Source organism: Glandiceps talaboti, chromosome 23 (assembly GCF_964340395.1).
Source record: "Glandiceps talaboti chromosome 23, keGlaTala1.1, whole genome shotgun sequence".
NCBI lineage: Eukaryota > Metazoa > Hemichordata > Enteropneusta > Spengelidae > Glandiceps > Glandiceps talaboti.
The window spans coordinates 12,673,694-12,689,241 of record NC_135571.1 but is presented as its reverse complement, the minus strand read 5'-3'; the positions used below and the strand labels follow the sequence as shown (position 1 = coordinate 12,689,241).

The 15,548-nt window shown below is 34.7% G+C and overlaps 2 protein-coding genes across 2 annotated transcripts; one reads left to right on the top strand and one right to left on the bottom strand.

Moving 5' to 3' along the window:
- Nucleotides 1-1,157: 1,157 nt before the first annotated feature.
- LOC144453024 (uncharacterized) lies at nt 1,158-4,920 on the bottom strand. The gene is made up of 4 exons (XM_078144289.1): nt 4,780-4,920; nt 3,812-3,862; nt 3,224-3,346; nt 1,158-2,437 (listed from the first exon to the last, which is right to left on the bottom strand). The coding sequence occupies exons 1-4, from the start codon at nt 4,837-4,839 to the stop codon at nt 2,423-2,425; spliced, it is 249 nt and encodes an 82-aa protein (XP_078000415.1). The 5' UTR covers nt 4,840-4,920; the 3' UTR covers nt 1,158-2,422.
- Nucleotides 4,921-5,827: 907 nt separating this feature from the next.
- LOC144453054 (uncharacterized) lies at nt 5,828-14,293 on the top strand. The gene is made up of 3 exons (XM_078144327.1): nt 5,828-5,969; nt 9,516-9,833; nt 13,238-14,293. Exons 2-3 carry the CDS (start codon nt 9,536-9,538, stop codon nt 14,203-14,205), a joined length of 1,266 nt encoding a protein of 421 aa, XP_078000453.1. The 5' UTR covers nt 5,828-5,969; nt 9,516-9,535; the 3' UTR covers nt 14,206-14,293.
- Nucleotides 14,294-15,548: the final 1,255 nt, after the last annotated feature.

The following is a 15,548-nucleotide window of genomic DNA, read 5'->3' as shown; positions in this document are numbered from 1 at the left end:
AAATTTGAACAATTTCCCAAGTAGACACCCTGGGTTATATATGCATCAAACATCATGGTAATTGGTCAAGTGATTTTTGACTTTAAGTTTACACATACAAACAGAGAGACAGACAGACAGACAGACAGACAGACAGACAGACAGACAGACAGACAGACAGACTGACAGACAGACAGACAGACACACACACACATACACAGACAGACAGACACACACACACAAACACACACACACACACACACACAGACACACACAACACACACACAGACACACACACTTTTCCATGCCTATAGCACTACTGAACCTAAGAAGTCAAGTTGTGCAAACAAAACCATCTGCAGAATAAAATAATTTGATATTTCACTATCTTATTTATTATAAAGAAGCTGCAATAACATTTACAAAAAATTACGTCAACACCTGAGAAAAACATTACTCAATTGAAATATTGTATAACATTCATTACACCATGCACGAGCCAGGTTCAACAAAAAATATGGAATATATATTCTGGTCATTCTATGTCATGACAATGCACGTCTATGTCACGACAGCAAGTGTCTACATCACTGGTTCTGCTGTGTTCGAAATATGAGTCAAAACATTCAAAACTGCCATTATTTCCCCCAATTTTTTAAATAGTACTGGTGCTTGTATAATTATGCTATTTGGATGATTTGGAAAGCCTGTGTTGTCTTTTCTCTAAATCAATTTTAACTTATTCTTTTGTTGGTTTTAATAAAGCAGCTTTACTATGACAACCTTATGTTATTTCTACAGAGCGCCCTCAAGTGGTGACCCTTAATGAGGTCATGAGATGAAATTTCAAAGTCAATCAAAACCACCCACACAGTCATTAACACCATGTCTTTATTAATCTAATCATTCATAAAAATCTACCCAATTATAGAGTAATGTTTATTAGGGTCATATCAGTATGCTATTTATACATTATTTACATCATTGCAACAGTTGAGGTTTACTCATTTGCATGAACCACTTTAGGTTCATCATTTCTCATTGAGCTAGATAGGGTTAAAGATGGTTCAATACCACATAGGCAAACTGACCATCTAATAAAAACACAACAATTGTGTTTTCTTGTGAGCCACCCAGCCCCCCCCCCCCCCCACCCCCAATAGTAAAAGATAGGGGAACATCAAATCTTTGTTGGACCAAAAGTAATTGTGGCACATCAAATTCACATTAGCTTAGAGTGCGCACGAGTCCACTTACTGTTAAATACAAAAATTCGAACACTACAAATTTCTTGATAAAAATGATAGAAATTGTGAGTTAGTTAGAGGGTCCTTTTACTTTCCCAAGGTACAAATAAGGTTTATTAAGTTAGGGGGTCTCACCCTATTACTTTTCCTCATTTTACAAATGGTGTTTCGGTTAAAGGGTCTAACCCTGACTTTTCCTCATAAAGGGGACAAAACTTGGATTTAAGTTAGAGGGTCGAACTGTCTTACTTCCCCTAATGATTACATACTAAGTTAAGTTAAGGGGTCTAATTCTAATTCTTTCTCTAATGATTCAAGTTGAGATGAAATTAAAGGACATAGTGCTATAGCTTTCTCTAATCTCATTCAAACTCTTTTAGCTTGAGTGAAAATTTAGGTCTGTTATACAGATATATTTCAGTCTCCTATATTTTGACAAAGAAGTATCAACAGTTCAAAATTTAAATCTCCGAATGGTGAATTTCTTGAAAAGTAAAATATACAAAACTTGACTCATTACATTCATACCAGTTTGATGTATATATACAGTAATCCAATAAATGTTATTACTAGTGTCTGATTTAAGGATTATAAGTACATATACAGCTCTCCTGGGAATTTACTTTGGTTCCCCTTTTAACTATATATATTACAAAGTTTGGAAATCTTTGTCATTTTGACCAGATGAGTTCCATTTTATCAGGGCGGTCATACTTAATTCTGTGTTTCTTGTGACCAGACCAACCCTACATTTCTACAATCTAGTGAAATTTTTTTTTAAATAGTGCCCTCTATGGCAGAATTAGGAAAGATCACAATGATGACCCTACAAGCGTATATCTGACCTACAGCTATCATTCATTGCTAAACTTTGGAATCTTTAATGAGATAAATAGTTCAAAGATTTCCTCTGACTTTAATTGTCATTTCTAAGTCATTCAGAATTTAAAGTACAATACTCAACTGTGTATCACCAACATGTTCGTTTACTTATGCTTTTTTTTAAATTCTTAACCAACAGATCAACCGATCTAACACTTGTTAAGGTGTTATGGTGAGAAACAGAGAATTAAGTATGGGTGATCTCACCACAGTATCTGAAGCTTAACAGAAACACTGATTACATCAACATTTTATCTTCAAATTCTTGATGTGTACTTCTATTTTGTACTGCTATTTTCCCAACTGTGTCTTCTCTAGCCAACTTGCCACTGCAACAACAAAAAAATGAACTATAGTATACAGTAATGTGAGAAACTGATATTGAATGATAATCTTGAAATGAAACTTACAAGTTTTGAGGACTAACATTTCAACCAATACACAACATAATTTGACAAACTGAAGCTTTCAACTGCAAACAGTGCCCTCTATGGTAGAGTGAACAAACTAACAGTTTGCAGTCAAAAGGTCTCGGCTTATCAATAGCGCCCTCTATCATAGATTGAACAAAACTGACAGTTTTGCAGTTGAAAGTTTTCAAATTATCAGACTATGTTGTGCCTACCACAACTGTTGTATTTCCACTAATGTTTCAAACTTACAGGTTTAGTAAGAATGTTTGAATTCAACACCAAGATTCGAGCTGTTACCGTACGACACTGGCAAGCCTGCCTTCGGTTTACTAAGATAGATGCAAACTATATCTCTTGTTCTTCAATGTGGTAGATTACACAAGTGGGTGATAGTGGTTCCTCTGCTTTGCGGTTTTAATCACCCTGTGATCAACATAGTGTAAACATTGGAAGTCCCAAAACAACACTGCAAGTTCATGGAACCTTAAATAAACTTGGAGGAGGGTTGGGTTATCAGCAGTTTTCATAACCTTAAAGTCACAGTTTGGGCAAGAATTAACAGAATATGTTATGGCTCTCCTGATAAGATAACACTAATACGGGAACCTGGGATTGAAACCTTGGCCTTTAACAATGATTTTATTCTCACTCTGAGACAATGCAAACATCTATGCCAGCCCTACCATATTAATACTATTTTACCGTTAAATTTGCCCCGCCTCCACCACCTTCCTTTTCAACCTCCTCTGCTTTCTTCTCTGCTTCAGCTTGTCGTTGCTGTTTCCTTTTCAACCCTTCAGGGTCTTTTATACCTCTTGCTTCGGCCTGAACAGAAAATATACAACATTTAGAAATTATTTAACAACCTTTTTATATTCAGAGATATGTATACCTAATTTACAACTAAGAAAAAAAATTATACCTCATGATTGAGAGGAAACTTATTTTTAGTTAACTATTAAAGTTTAGAGTTTCTGTTCACAGTCTTATGATTGAAAAGGGCAGACATTTGGGAATCGAACACAAAAAAATATGATGATGGTCAAACATGTATGTATGTTTATGTTTGGTATATACATTTATAGTCTGCCCAATCACTAGCATAGACTCCAGGCTATCACAGAATTTTGAATTTTGTTTTCCCCTCTAGAGGATGATGGTAGGGAATGCAAAATTTCCAATCCCCATCAACATGGATTCCAGGCTACCCAATGACTGTCTAAACTGTTTTTAAATAAATTAATAAATTAATTTTCAACAATAATAGAGGAATTACATAGTTACATGTACCTGTTGTTGTCTTTTCATTGCTGCTTCTGCTTGCTGTTGTCGCCTAGTATCCTACGGATAAAAACATACTTTTTTTTTTTACTTTGTCTTCATTTTTATTCATAGTAAAGGCCATGTCTGATTTAGAAACACTGTTTGGTATGTATTATGACATCATCATCAAATGTATCTTATGACATCATCATTAAATGTGTATATTATGACATCATCATTAAATGTGTATATTATGACATCATCATTAAATGTGTATATTAATATTATGACATCATCAAATTATCTTATGACATCATTAAATGTGTATATTATGACATCATTAACTGTGTATATTATGACATCATCATTAAATGTGTATATTATGACATCATCATTAAATGTCTATATTATGACATCATCATTAAATGTGTATACTATGACATCATCATTTTAAATGTGTATATTATGACATCATCATTAACTGTGTATATTATGACATCATCATTAAATGTGTATATTATGACATCATCATTAAATATCAGAAACGAGTCCTAAGTTATGATTACATATGCAAGCAGGACAAATCTTCACTATGCATATAATTTTGAGAACAAAAACCCACCTATTGCTTTAAATAAAATATATATTTAAAGATGTGTAAAATTAAAATGTAATATCAGTCACTGGCAGTAGAAAAGCTAGAGAACAACAATAGGGAGATGAGGGGGTGTAGATTACATGTCAGCAAAAGAGTACCTCCTCCCCCCTCAACCTCTCGGATATGTCGAATTGATGTTACAACATAAGCTGTAAACGTTATACGTGTTCCCATAATGACGAGTTCATCAACATGTCAGTCTCAACATGAAGTATCACCGACGTGGGTGATAGTAATACTTCGGATGGTCGAAACGACAATGTTGACGCATGGTTGACGCGATGAAACGAATAATATTCCCAAAACATAGAAATTATTTAGCTTTTACGTAACTTACCGGGTCAGGATTATCATAATCGCTGCTAGAACTATTTAAACACGGCATACATATACCCATAGTGATGTACGGTGGTTTAATATCGAATAATTGTGTACAATATCAAGTTATTTACGCTGGCCTGGCGAACCCGGAAGAAGATCAATGTTTTGATGTGCTCTCCCAGATACGCTTCGCTAGTTACGAAGTTGACCGAACATTGCCGAAGACTTATCTCAATATTTCGAGACTTTGGGCTCGTATTTTGATTCATAATTTTGTTCATATGTTGTCATTATTTGGAGTACATGCTATATTTCATAGACAGTCGGAATGTACTCTTATGAGGACACATACTTTTCGATAAAATAGTGTAATCTGTCAACGAAAGAACTATTTTTCTTACCGATGATGGCGCTTTTCAGTATCGTTAGCCGAGAGAGTTAGAGACGCATGTAGATTGCCTGACATCACATTGCATTGGACGGTTAAAAAAATTAGTTATATGAAATATTCATGGATATATTTCTTTTAAATCATTTGATTGTAAAATGAACTATTGAAGAACACTGCAATATAACTAGTGAAGCCTAAGTTTCAAGTATTCTATATTAATTTGTTTCAAATGTTTTTAATTCATAGAGTTCTCAAGCTAAAAAAATTCCGTACTTAAAAAAATTAGGGTTTTTTGAAGCGCTTTAACGAAAATGAAACTCATCCGAAACTCAACTAATCATAGCTAATCAGTAAGAAGAATTCAAAGTGCTTCTACAAATACGACGGATGAAGATAAATATAAAATACAAATGTAAATATTGTATTCATTTTTTCTCTCCACCTGGCACGTTTACAGAGCGATATTATACTAAAGCATACAATAATTATAATATCAGTTAGAATATTCCCAAGCCATCGTTAACGTTTTAGGTGAAACATTATACCGTCACCGTTCATATCTGAGCAGTGCTCCGTAGCTTGAGATCCGCTTCACGTACCTTATCAACATTTTGCAGTGACATGTTTAGAGTCCATTGTTTATGAGTGACGTCATATGGTACATAGGGTAGTATTTGCCTCGCGGTATAGACACTGAGCAAATATTCTACATCTCATCACAAACTATTAGTCACCAAGTCAGCGATTTCTTCCCAATACACGAGTGACGCATAGAAAGCAGATTAACACGAGCTTCGACATCAGTCAGAACACAGGTAGGGACGTTTAATATAATTACATTGTGTAAGCTATATGATTGATTTTTAAAGCCTGAGGTACGTACACGTGTACATAAATGTCATGTAACACAGTGAAATTCTGAGTGTACAGCGGAAAGCCATATGTTGGGAAATTATTTTTTCGTGCGTAAATTTAAAGTATCCTACATGACGATTTTTTACACTAATGTATAAAATTCAAGGTGAATAACGACCACGTCATCTGTTTTTGTACACATCGGTTGTAATTTCATCGTTTTAGTTTTAATAACGTCTATACCTTCATTCTTGAATCTGGCACAGATTAAGAAAAAAATCTACCCGTTTAAAAAAATGATCAAACAGATGGCAAGTAAGGTTATCAGAAAAAAACACTTAGCGTGTACGTATTAACTCAAAAGATATGGATGGTTTGTTATGTCATTGTATTAAGGTGATTATTCATCAAATTTACCTGTTTTTTGTTCATCTAATTAGCATAACCAACAAATCCCGTTGTTCTCAGTTGATCACGTGTCATCTTATCACAGTAACAGTTGGCGATGTGATTTCTGACAAATAGTTAAAAATAAAATCGTGCCCCCACTCCTACAAGAAAATGTTTAAACAATAACCCAAGTCTGTGAATATTTATTTCAATCTATACCCACTCCTGATCCTGTACGAAGGTCAAAGTTCGTGTCTTTTATTTTTTTTAACAAACATCCAACGATAATGATCGTGTAAGGCTGACGGAAGGTCAAAGTTCATCTCATGTTTATTCTCCTTATTTGCTGTCAATCGCAGTTTCATTGATCACAGCAAATGGAACGCAGACCACTCCATAAACTCATTATGATATTATTATGATTATTATTATTATATATATAATCATTTATTTGCTGTTCATATTACTTATTAATTACAAGTTCAATAATTATAGCTGAAGGCCAAATAATCATATCAGCATATTTATGTTCATTTATATAATTTGTGTATATTGCATTACGTAATAATTAGGAACATGTGTTGTATTGATATTACATAGGATATGGTCAATATGTGACGAATAGTTTCAAATAGCAGTTTCTATAAATGCTGCCATTTAAAAAAAATAACAGTAATTTTGTTCCATATGGTACAAAAAAGCCACACGTTTACAAAATCACGTGTTTTAGCTCCTTCAATCTGTCTGTACGTACATTGACAATACTGGTACCGGTGAAACTGTATATAATGATCCTACCGTGATTAATCACGACCACGAAATGAGAATTTTAACGTGAATGTCAGAATGACATTAAAGAGATTTCGTGTACTCAGTAATGGTAACGGGACATGGCTTATAATACATGATGTCTCTCGTTAATTGCTTTTCTATCTTTTCAATGTATCCCATTATCATACCAGGTGGATTATTTTGTGGGAAAAATATTTTAATCACGGCATTTTAAATGCGAAATTGTAAACATTGATGGCATTGATTTATATATAAAAAAAAGCTGGTGTTTATAACCGGGCACGTCTACATGTTATAGTCGACTAGATTTACTCGTAGTTAGATTATCTGAGTCAGTACTTGATGTCCACGGGGTAAATACACATGGCCGACACGTTAGCCCCGAGACTTGGCTATCTGGTATATAGCATACTGTCTTTTCAGAACGACATTTTTAAAGCCATTGGCCAATCCCTAGGTTAAGGGACACGTACCCCCTCCCCTACCCCACCCCGTCGTCACTCGTCAACATTCTGTATGCATCCTACGACAGTAAAATTATTTTGTTGCTAAAAATATTTTAGTCACGAATTTGAAATGCGAGTTTGTAAACGTGAATAGCGTTGAATTCCTGTAATGGAAGTAGAGTCTCTGTTTTACTATGACCATACTATGACTCAGTCATAAATAAACTAATATATAGTCATTACGGGGCATGGCATGCTGGTTAGACTGAGTAATTTATGATGAATTAAATTACTGCATAAGTACAGATCAAGCATCTTTTGAAGCCGAAGAAGGTGTTTCTCCCCCCCCCCTTTTTTTTTTACTTACAGTACTAAAACTCCGATTACCCGGATCTCTCCGCGATATGGATTTTGTTTGGATACGCACACAATTTTGTTAATCCGCGATTTGTGGGTGTGGCATAATTTTCTGTGTCTGGAACAACTTGAAGGACGCATCAAACCCATGGATTCGAACTAGTTGTCTAAATAATCCACTATTAAATACCAATGCAGCTGAACTGTGCGTTTTAATACTCTAGTACATTGGACTTTTCAATATCTATCGATCAAATTTAGAATTCGAACGTAATATATAGTGTAGATTTACTTCGTCTCTCAGATTTGGAACGTAATAGTGTCGGCTCACTTCGTCTAAAATGTCTTGATGTCCCTATTTCCATTCTTGTTAAATTTTATTCACATTTTTCCTCAAACACAAAAACTTTAAGACTCAACCATTCTTTTAACCTACCAATATTCTAGAGACTATCCGTGCGTAGTTGAATGAAATTTCGGTTTTGGTACTAATGTCATACATGTAAATTTTGAATATCGTACTGTTACCATAGTTTCTGAATATTTAAGAGTTATAATAAAAAGGTCAAACTCCATTCTAGCGTCGATAAACTTCAATCTTTGAATCCACCCACTGTAGTATGTAACGTGTACCGGTCACTTACTGTACACAGTAATCTGTAATAAAATAGAAACGTCGATATTTCAATCAAAAGTTTGACATTTGAGATTATCACGACCTTGTTGTTGAGTATTTATATATTTACTATTATTATATGGCTGTCATGACTTATACTCAGAGGGTCATTAAGTTTGACAACTTACAAGTATCATTTGTCATCATGTGGTTCCTAAGGGTCAATATATTTCTTGCTTTATTGTATGTTAATCAAATTATCGTTTTAACATAACAGGAATGTTAACCCTTTTAAAATAACTTTGTCCTTTGTTGTGTGTTAAATTTATTAATCAATAAACTTCTGGTGACTGGCCCATTGTACAAAGTCGAAAAAATTAAAGATAGTGTCTAAGGTCAAAGGTCAAATGTACAACACATACATAGTGTAAAAGGAGTATAATACAATGGGAAAATTCTGTACTTATTCCACGACTTGTAAAAAGAACGCTCTTTTTTTCAAGGCATGAAAGAAATATCTTGCACAGTTTCTTATAACCTCAAAAATTTATAATCAGATAATGGCTTTTCTGTATACATCATAAGAATATACCTTTCTCTGAGTTGTGATTGAAACACTATAATGCCAACCAACTTTCCAGTCTACTTTACCCCTCAGTTTCATAAAACTGTCACTTTATGTTGTAGACAAATACAATTAGTACAGTGATTATTTTCTGATGTTCGCATCTATTCATAAAATTCAAATTATTGTATAATTGTTTATCTGTACATGTATATGTATGGTTTGGTGTTAGTTCTTCATTTCAGTGAAAATTAAATCATAATACTCGGAGCCAATCAACCAACGAACGCATAAAATCATTTACATATATTTACATATCTGTTTTTTTGTTTTGCTGTAGTTCAAGAAAATATCTATATAATGGGTACCAATATGACGAAATGTACAAGTCCTAACAACGAAGCGGCTACAAAAAAGTACAAATCGCAATCAGAAATCAAAGAAACAAAACAACCAATCTCTGGCAAAGCCAAAATGAAGAAACACAGCAATGGAAAATTACAATCAAGTACGGAAAATGATAAACCTACAAAGAACGAGTCGAAACCTAAACAAGAAAGCAAACGTAGAAAGAGTGATAAGAAAAGTAAAAAAACAAAAAGTAAAAAAGGCGAAAAGTGTGAACCATCAAAGACTCCAGATAAACTGAATGATAAAGGTGAGTACTTCCAAATTCCATATTACTCAGTGAAAGCACAGACAAGTAAGAAACAGATTAGCAACGGGTCCTCTCCCTTTGTCCGAAAGATAGTCTCAAGGACACATTACTCTATTGTCATGGAAATAACTTTCAAACGTGTGAATCTGTATATGGGTTCAACATATTCTCGCATAACAAACCACATTAACCATACATCCATGTAATAAATAGATCAGTTGTTTATAACCATTTTACCGGGATATTGTATTGCTATGTGGAATAAACATAATCCATACTCAAAACAGCAAACATGTTATTTCTATTCCCGTGTTTCCATAATGTTGTAAACAAATAATGACTACTCCCTTATCTACAAAATTGTTATGATTTCAATTGACCAAGAATACATGCAGTGGATGCTGTTCGACCACAGGGACTTAGAATTGGCCATATTTGTTTACAAATAGTTGTCCTTAATTTACTTCTTAACTAAAATTTGGTTTTTGTTTGCTTACTATTTTTGCTCTTGCTGACCCTTCCTCGTCCAACTCACCATGTCATTGGTAGGGTTCTCTGTATGGGACGAGGAAGAGTCAACGATTGAGGGCACTCAGTAGAACTAACTCATAAATAATTAATAAGGTAGTCATAGTATAGTTGTTTATTTTCATTCTTTACAAAAAATGTTTTTGTTTTTTTAATTTTTTAAGTACGTACGTAAACATCTACTGATCCGACTAATGGTAATACACGGACGTGTATTACCATTAGTCGGATCAGTAGATGTTTACACTCACAGCATAATGCGTTAATTTGGGCAAATGGTGAGTTTGTTCTAGCAAGCTACTAATTAATGCAAAGCTGATAAACTCAGATAAGACATTGATATCAGGTAGGAAATAGAAAAATAACAGTGAGAGGAAACAGTATTTAAAACTTTATTTGAAATATACAGAAACTAATATTAGAAATCCGGAAAATCGCGAGTACAAAATTGATTATTTGTCCTTTACCCTGTGGTATATCTAGAGGATTCCATTTATTAGTCCCCGGTTTATGAATATTAATGAGTTTTTACACAAAGTGAAAGTTTGAGGGCAGTAATCCCTTCTGAAGTCACTATGGTGACCTCAGAGATGACCCGACTCAGGCCATCACAGAATGACAACAAACATAGTGTAGATGAACTACACTAAAATTAGTATGCACATACTAAGTTGTCATGTCAATGACAGTAACTGAAATAGCAAAACCATCAAGTGCTTACCCCAACCTCATTAAATGTACAGAAATTCTATATAGTTTAAAATGTAAACATGCAACAAGTGAAAGATATTATACTTTATAGTAAATCACCCCAGGAAAAGGAAACAGTAAAACATACTGAAAAGTACCAAAATATTTTTACACATCACAATTTATTAGTATCTGAATTTACTGCAGCCATAATAGCTACTCTGCCCTGAAATTAGGGCTACAGTAATCAATCCAGTGTCCTTGAGAATAGCAAGTGACATACACCATAGACCCTCCAGATATATTATGCATACACACAATAGATGTTGTATCTTCCTGCCCTCTAAGTTCACTCTCTATTTATCATTTGTCTGTCACATGTACTACATGTATGTCATAAACAACGTTAACTTGAGAACAATACACATGTACTCTATAGCCCCATTGAGATATCTTAAACATTTTGTAAACCAACAAAAGGTGGTTGTGTAGCCTCATATAGAAAATACGTGATGATATTTAAAGTTGACAGGACTGTATAAATTAGGTACACTTCACTGGTGTCTTGTGTTGGTGGTGGAATTAATTACTGAAAATAGGTCACTCACAATCCACTGAAATGGCTTTTTAACTCAAAGAAATAGTGAATATTATTAAACATTTTCAGAATTATTACACACATGATAAAACTGTCACTTTATGTTGTAGACAAATACAATTAGTACAGTGATTATTTTCAGATGTTCATATCTATTCATAAAATTCACATTATTGTATAATTGTTTATCTGTACATGTATGTGTATAGTTTGGTGTTAGTTCTTCATTTCAGTGAAAATTCAATCATAATACAATGTAAAGTATCATATCACAACTTCCTTGTTCCCAGTGAGGCAGGTGTAAGGGTGTCAAATATGGTAAAATTCTCATAGATTTTCAACATAAAACATTGAACTGACATGGGCATGCATATATTATATACAATTTTAACATGTGCCTCCATATAGTCCCAATGGTAAAAGAGATATCTGTGTGTACAAATAAACATGTGAATATTCATCCATCCATATAGGCATTTGTCCACCCCACCCCACCCCACCCCCACCCCCTATACATACATACATACATACATACATACATACATACATACATACATACATACATACATACATACATACACTCACACACACACACACACACACACACACACACACACACATTCAGACAGACAGACAGACAGACAGACACTTTGCCATGCCTATAGCACTACTGAATCTAAGAAGTTCAGTTGTGCTAAAAATTACAAACACAAGTTGCGTAAACCCTCGTGTAAACATTGAAAATGTTACAACTACGGAATTAAGTATCTACTTTTCTGACAAAAAGCCCAGTGGGTAGGACAAAAAGCCCAAAGTGTGACTTACTACAAAGTCATAGAACACAACTTGACCTATCATCAGATTTTGTCCTACAGTGCATAACCTTTTCCATATTTATGCATTTTTCACCCAAATATGGTCATTATATAATCATAAATTTGACCGTTCCTAACAAGTAAGTTTTAAACGGCTATAACTCATCTAAATCTTGCTCGATTTTCAAACTGTTTTCGCAAAAAATTCTGCTTCCACTCAAAGATTATGCATTAAGACCTTTTACTTCTACTGATGATGCAGTGTTGCTATAGACATAAACGTAGATGGTTCCCGAAGAGCAACTCACATGTCACTCAGTAGCTGAGTATATGTATATGTATATGTGTTTGAACATAGGATATCCTTGCAGCCTACCCAAGAGAATAATCGAGCTCAAAATCCCCCTATTAACACCTCGGAACAATACCCGTTGCCAATATGTTTCTTACTTGTCTGTGGTGAAAGATACGTAGTGTCAATCCGCCCTCAACGGGCACGGTTGGCTGATAGTGCGAGAGGGCGCCCTACAAGTCATACCTTATAGACTACACTTTATTGTAACGTTTCCTTCTTTTTTTCCCAAGTATTTTGTTTTGTTTTGTTTGTTTTGTTTTGTTTTTGTTTTATCTTTCCTCGTGACAAAAGTCAAATTTTAACGACAATAATACTTCAACTTGAATTTGAGTGTTGCGAACATCAGCTGCATAACATGTCATATACTCAGCCACAAATATTTGAATTTATGTTGTTGTTGTTTGTTGTTATTTTTCAGCTGCGGAGTCAACATCCGACCTGCCAGTGAAATCTGAAGTGAAGGAGGTTTCTGTGATCTCCGACAAGCAACGGCCACCTAGTGAAGACATTTTGATAAAAACAGAAACGACACAACTAATACCGACGAAAGATGTTGAAAATGACGTCAATAAACGCGACGATAATGTGGAACTGTCAGAAGAGATGAGAGTGGAACAAATGAACCTCGCAAACACTGGCAAGTTGAACGAAGAGGAGCCAAGCGAATTCGAAACAGCGCCCTCAATCAGAAGCGACAGCACAATGATCGTTGAGGGGAGTATAGTGAAATGTGAAGAAGAACTGATGGAAAGCATCGATCTTGCGAATACTCAGAGTTTGGTTGACGCGGTACTCTCAGCAGGAAGCGATAAATACATGGTCAATGAAGAAAAGATAGAGCAGTTTCAAGAGCCAATTGTTGAAAAAATCACCCAAGCTGATATGTACAGTTCGAATCAAACACCGCCCTCTATGGTCAATGATGAACAGACTGGGAAGGCTAACGACGAGGAGCTGGAAACTTTGCGACAAAGAATAGCTGACATGGAGCAAGAGAGATTGAAGTTCGAAAACGAGAATAAAGAATTAAAAGCAGCATGCAGTGAGATGAAAGAAAATTTACAAAAAATATCTGAAAAGTTGGAAGGGGAACAAAAATTGAACAGTGAAAATCAGAAAACGTTGAAAGATGAATTGGAGTCAAAGAATGAAGCCATTACAGTGATGAAAAGTGAAATGAAACTGTTAGAAAAAGAACTTGACGACAAGACTGACCTCATCACAAAACAGCAATCAGAAATCGATCGATTGAGAGATCTGTCGACTAGTTATGCCACAATGAATGAAATATTAGATCAAGAACTGATATACAAAGAAGAACAACTTGCTGTTTTTGAGAAAGTAAACAAAACAGTGGCATCCCCACACGATGACAAGGAAAATTAAATTGTAAATTTGTATACGCTGACGTAATAAAGTGATCACGTGACCAGACATTACGTTATCAAAGTGCTTAGACAATATGTCTGTTGTTTTAAATAAGCTTTATGTACACTTCATATAAAACAATTGTCTCCCAAGAAGTCAAGTGAGGGCCATCCCTCATGGTTTTAGTGTTAATGCAGGAGGAACTGGAGTACCCGGAGAAAACTTGCATTGTTCGGTAGAGTCAAACTGAATGACATTTGTTTACTTACAGCATTTACCCTGAATGGGTTCGAACCCCGACCACAGTGGTATAGAGGCAATTTGAGTTTATACCCTTTAGCTGTCAAAATGTTGACTCGGTGTTTGACATGTACAGGATTAGCAGTCCTCTACCGGAACTATTGTATACTTAACCTCTCAGCCACCAACAACCCGTATATCGTGTATTTGTGTACAGTTACTGGCATTTGGAAGGTGAAATTTCAAGTTGGCTGCATTTGACAGACAAATTTTGAAGCCCACTTGCATAATATTGACTATTTTCATGACAGGCAATCTTTTTATTTACATTAATATGATTATGAACAAACATTGCCATTCAACAAAATTGATAATTATTGTATTCAACAGCAATGTGTCACAAGTGAATGTTGATAAGAATAAAAGCTTGATATATATTATTTGACCTTGCTCCTAAGGAGTGGACCATTTGATACCCTGGGGGGGGGGGGGGGTTGGAAGATTTCGGGAAAATAAAAGGTGCCAAATGGAGTTGCTTGAAAAAAAATCCGGATATGAGTGGGTGATGGAAAAAAAAGATGGACCACTGCTGCTAGAAAAAAAATGTCTTGGCAGGGAAATGATGCACAGGTTCGAGTATACTGTTCAACCTGCTCGTACCTCTCCAACCAGGACACTTGTCAAATCATGACAAACATTTTCAAACACAGGTCAGGGACCAGTCAGTTTTGTTAGCCTGTGGTACATATATATATTTGTTCTTGTCTCTGTTTCTTTCATAAATTGTTTAAATATTACTCCATGTAAGGGTTCAAACATAACTATACATAAAATTATTACACTTGATAAATATGTGAGAGTGAGATACAGAGCTAGATAAATGATTATGTACAAGCCTTGCAACAAACAGCGGTAGTTTGTTATCGAGAGCAATTGGAAAAGAACATGGTAAAAAGGAGTCGGTTCGAGGTCAATATAATACTTTCTAAACTTCTAATCAAAGATCTAAAAAGACACGATTTCTCTTTATTCATCTGCGCATCAGTGTGTGAAATTTGAAAATGATATGTCCATATTTGACGAAATTGAAATGATGATAAATATTTTACCTGTTTGTGAAC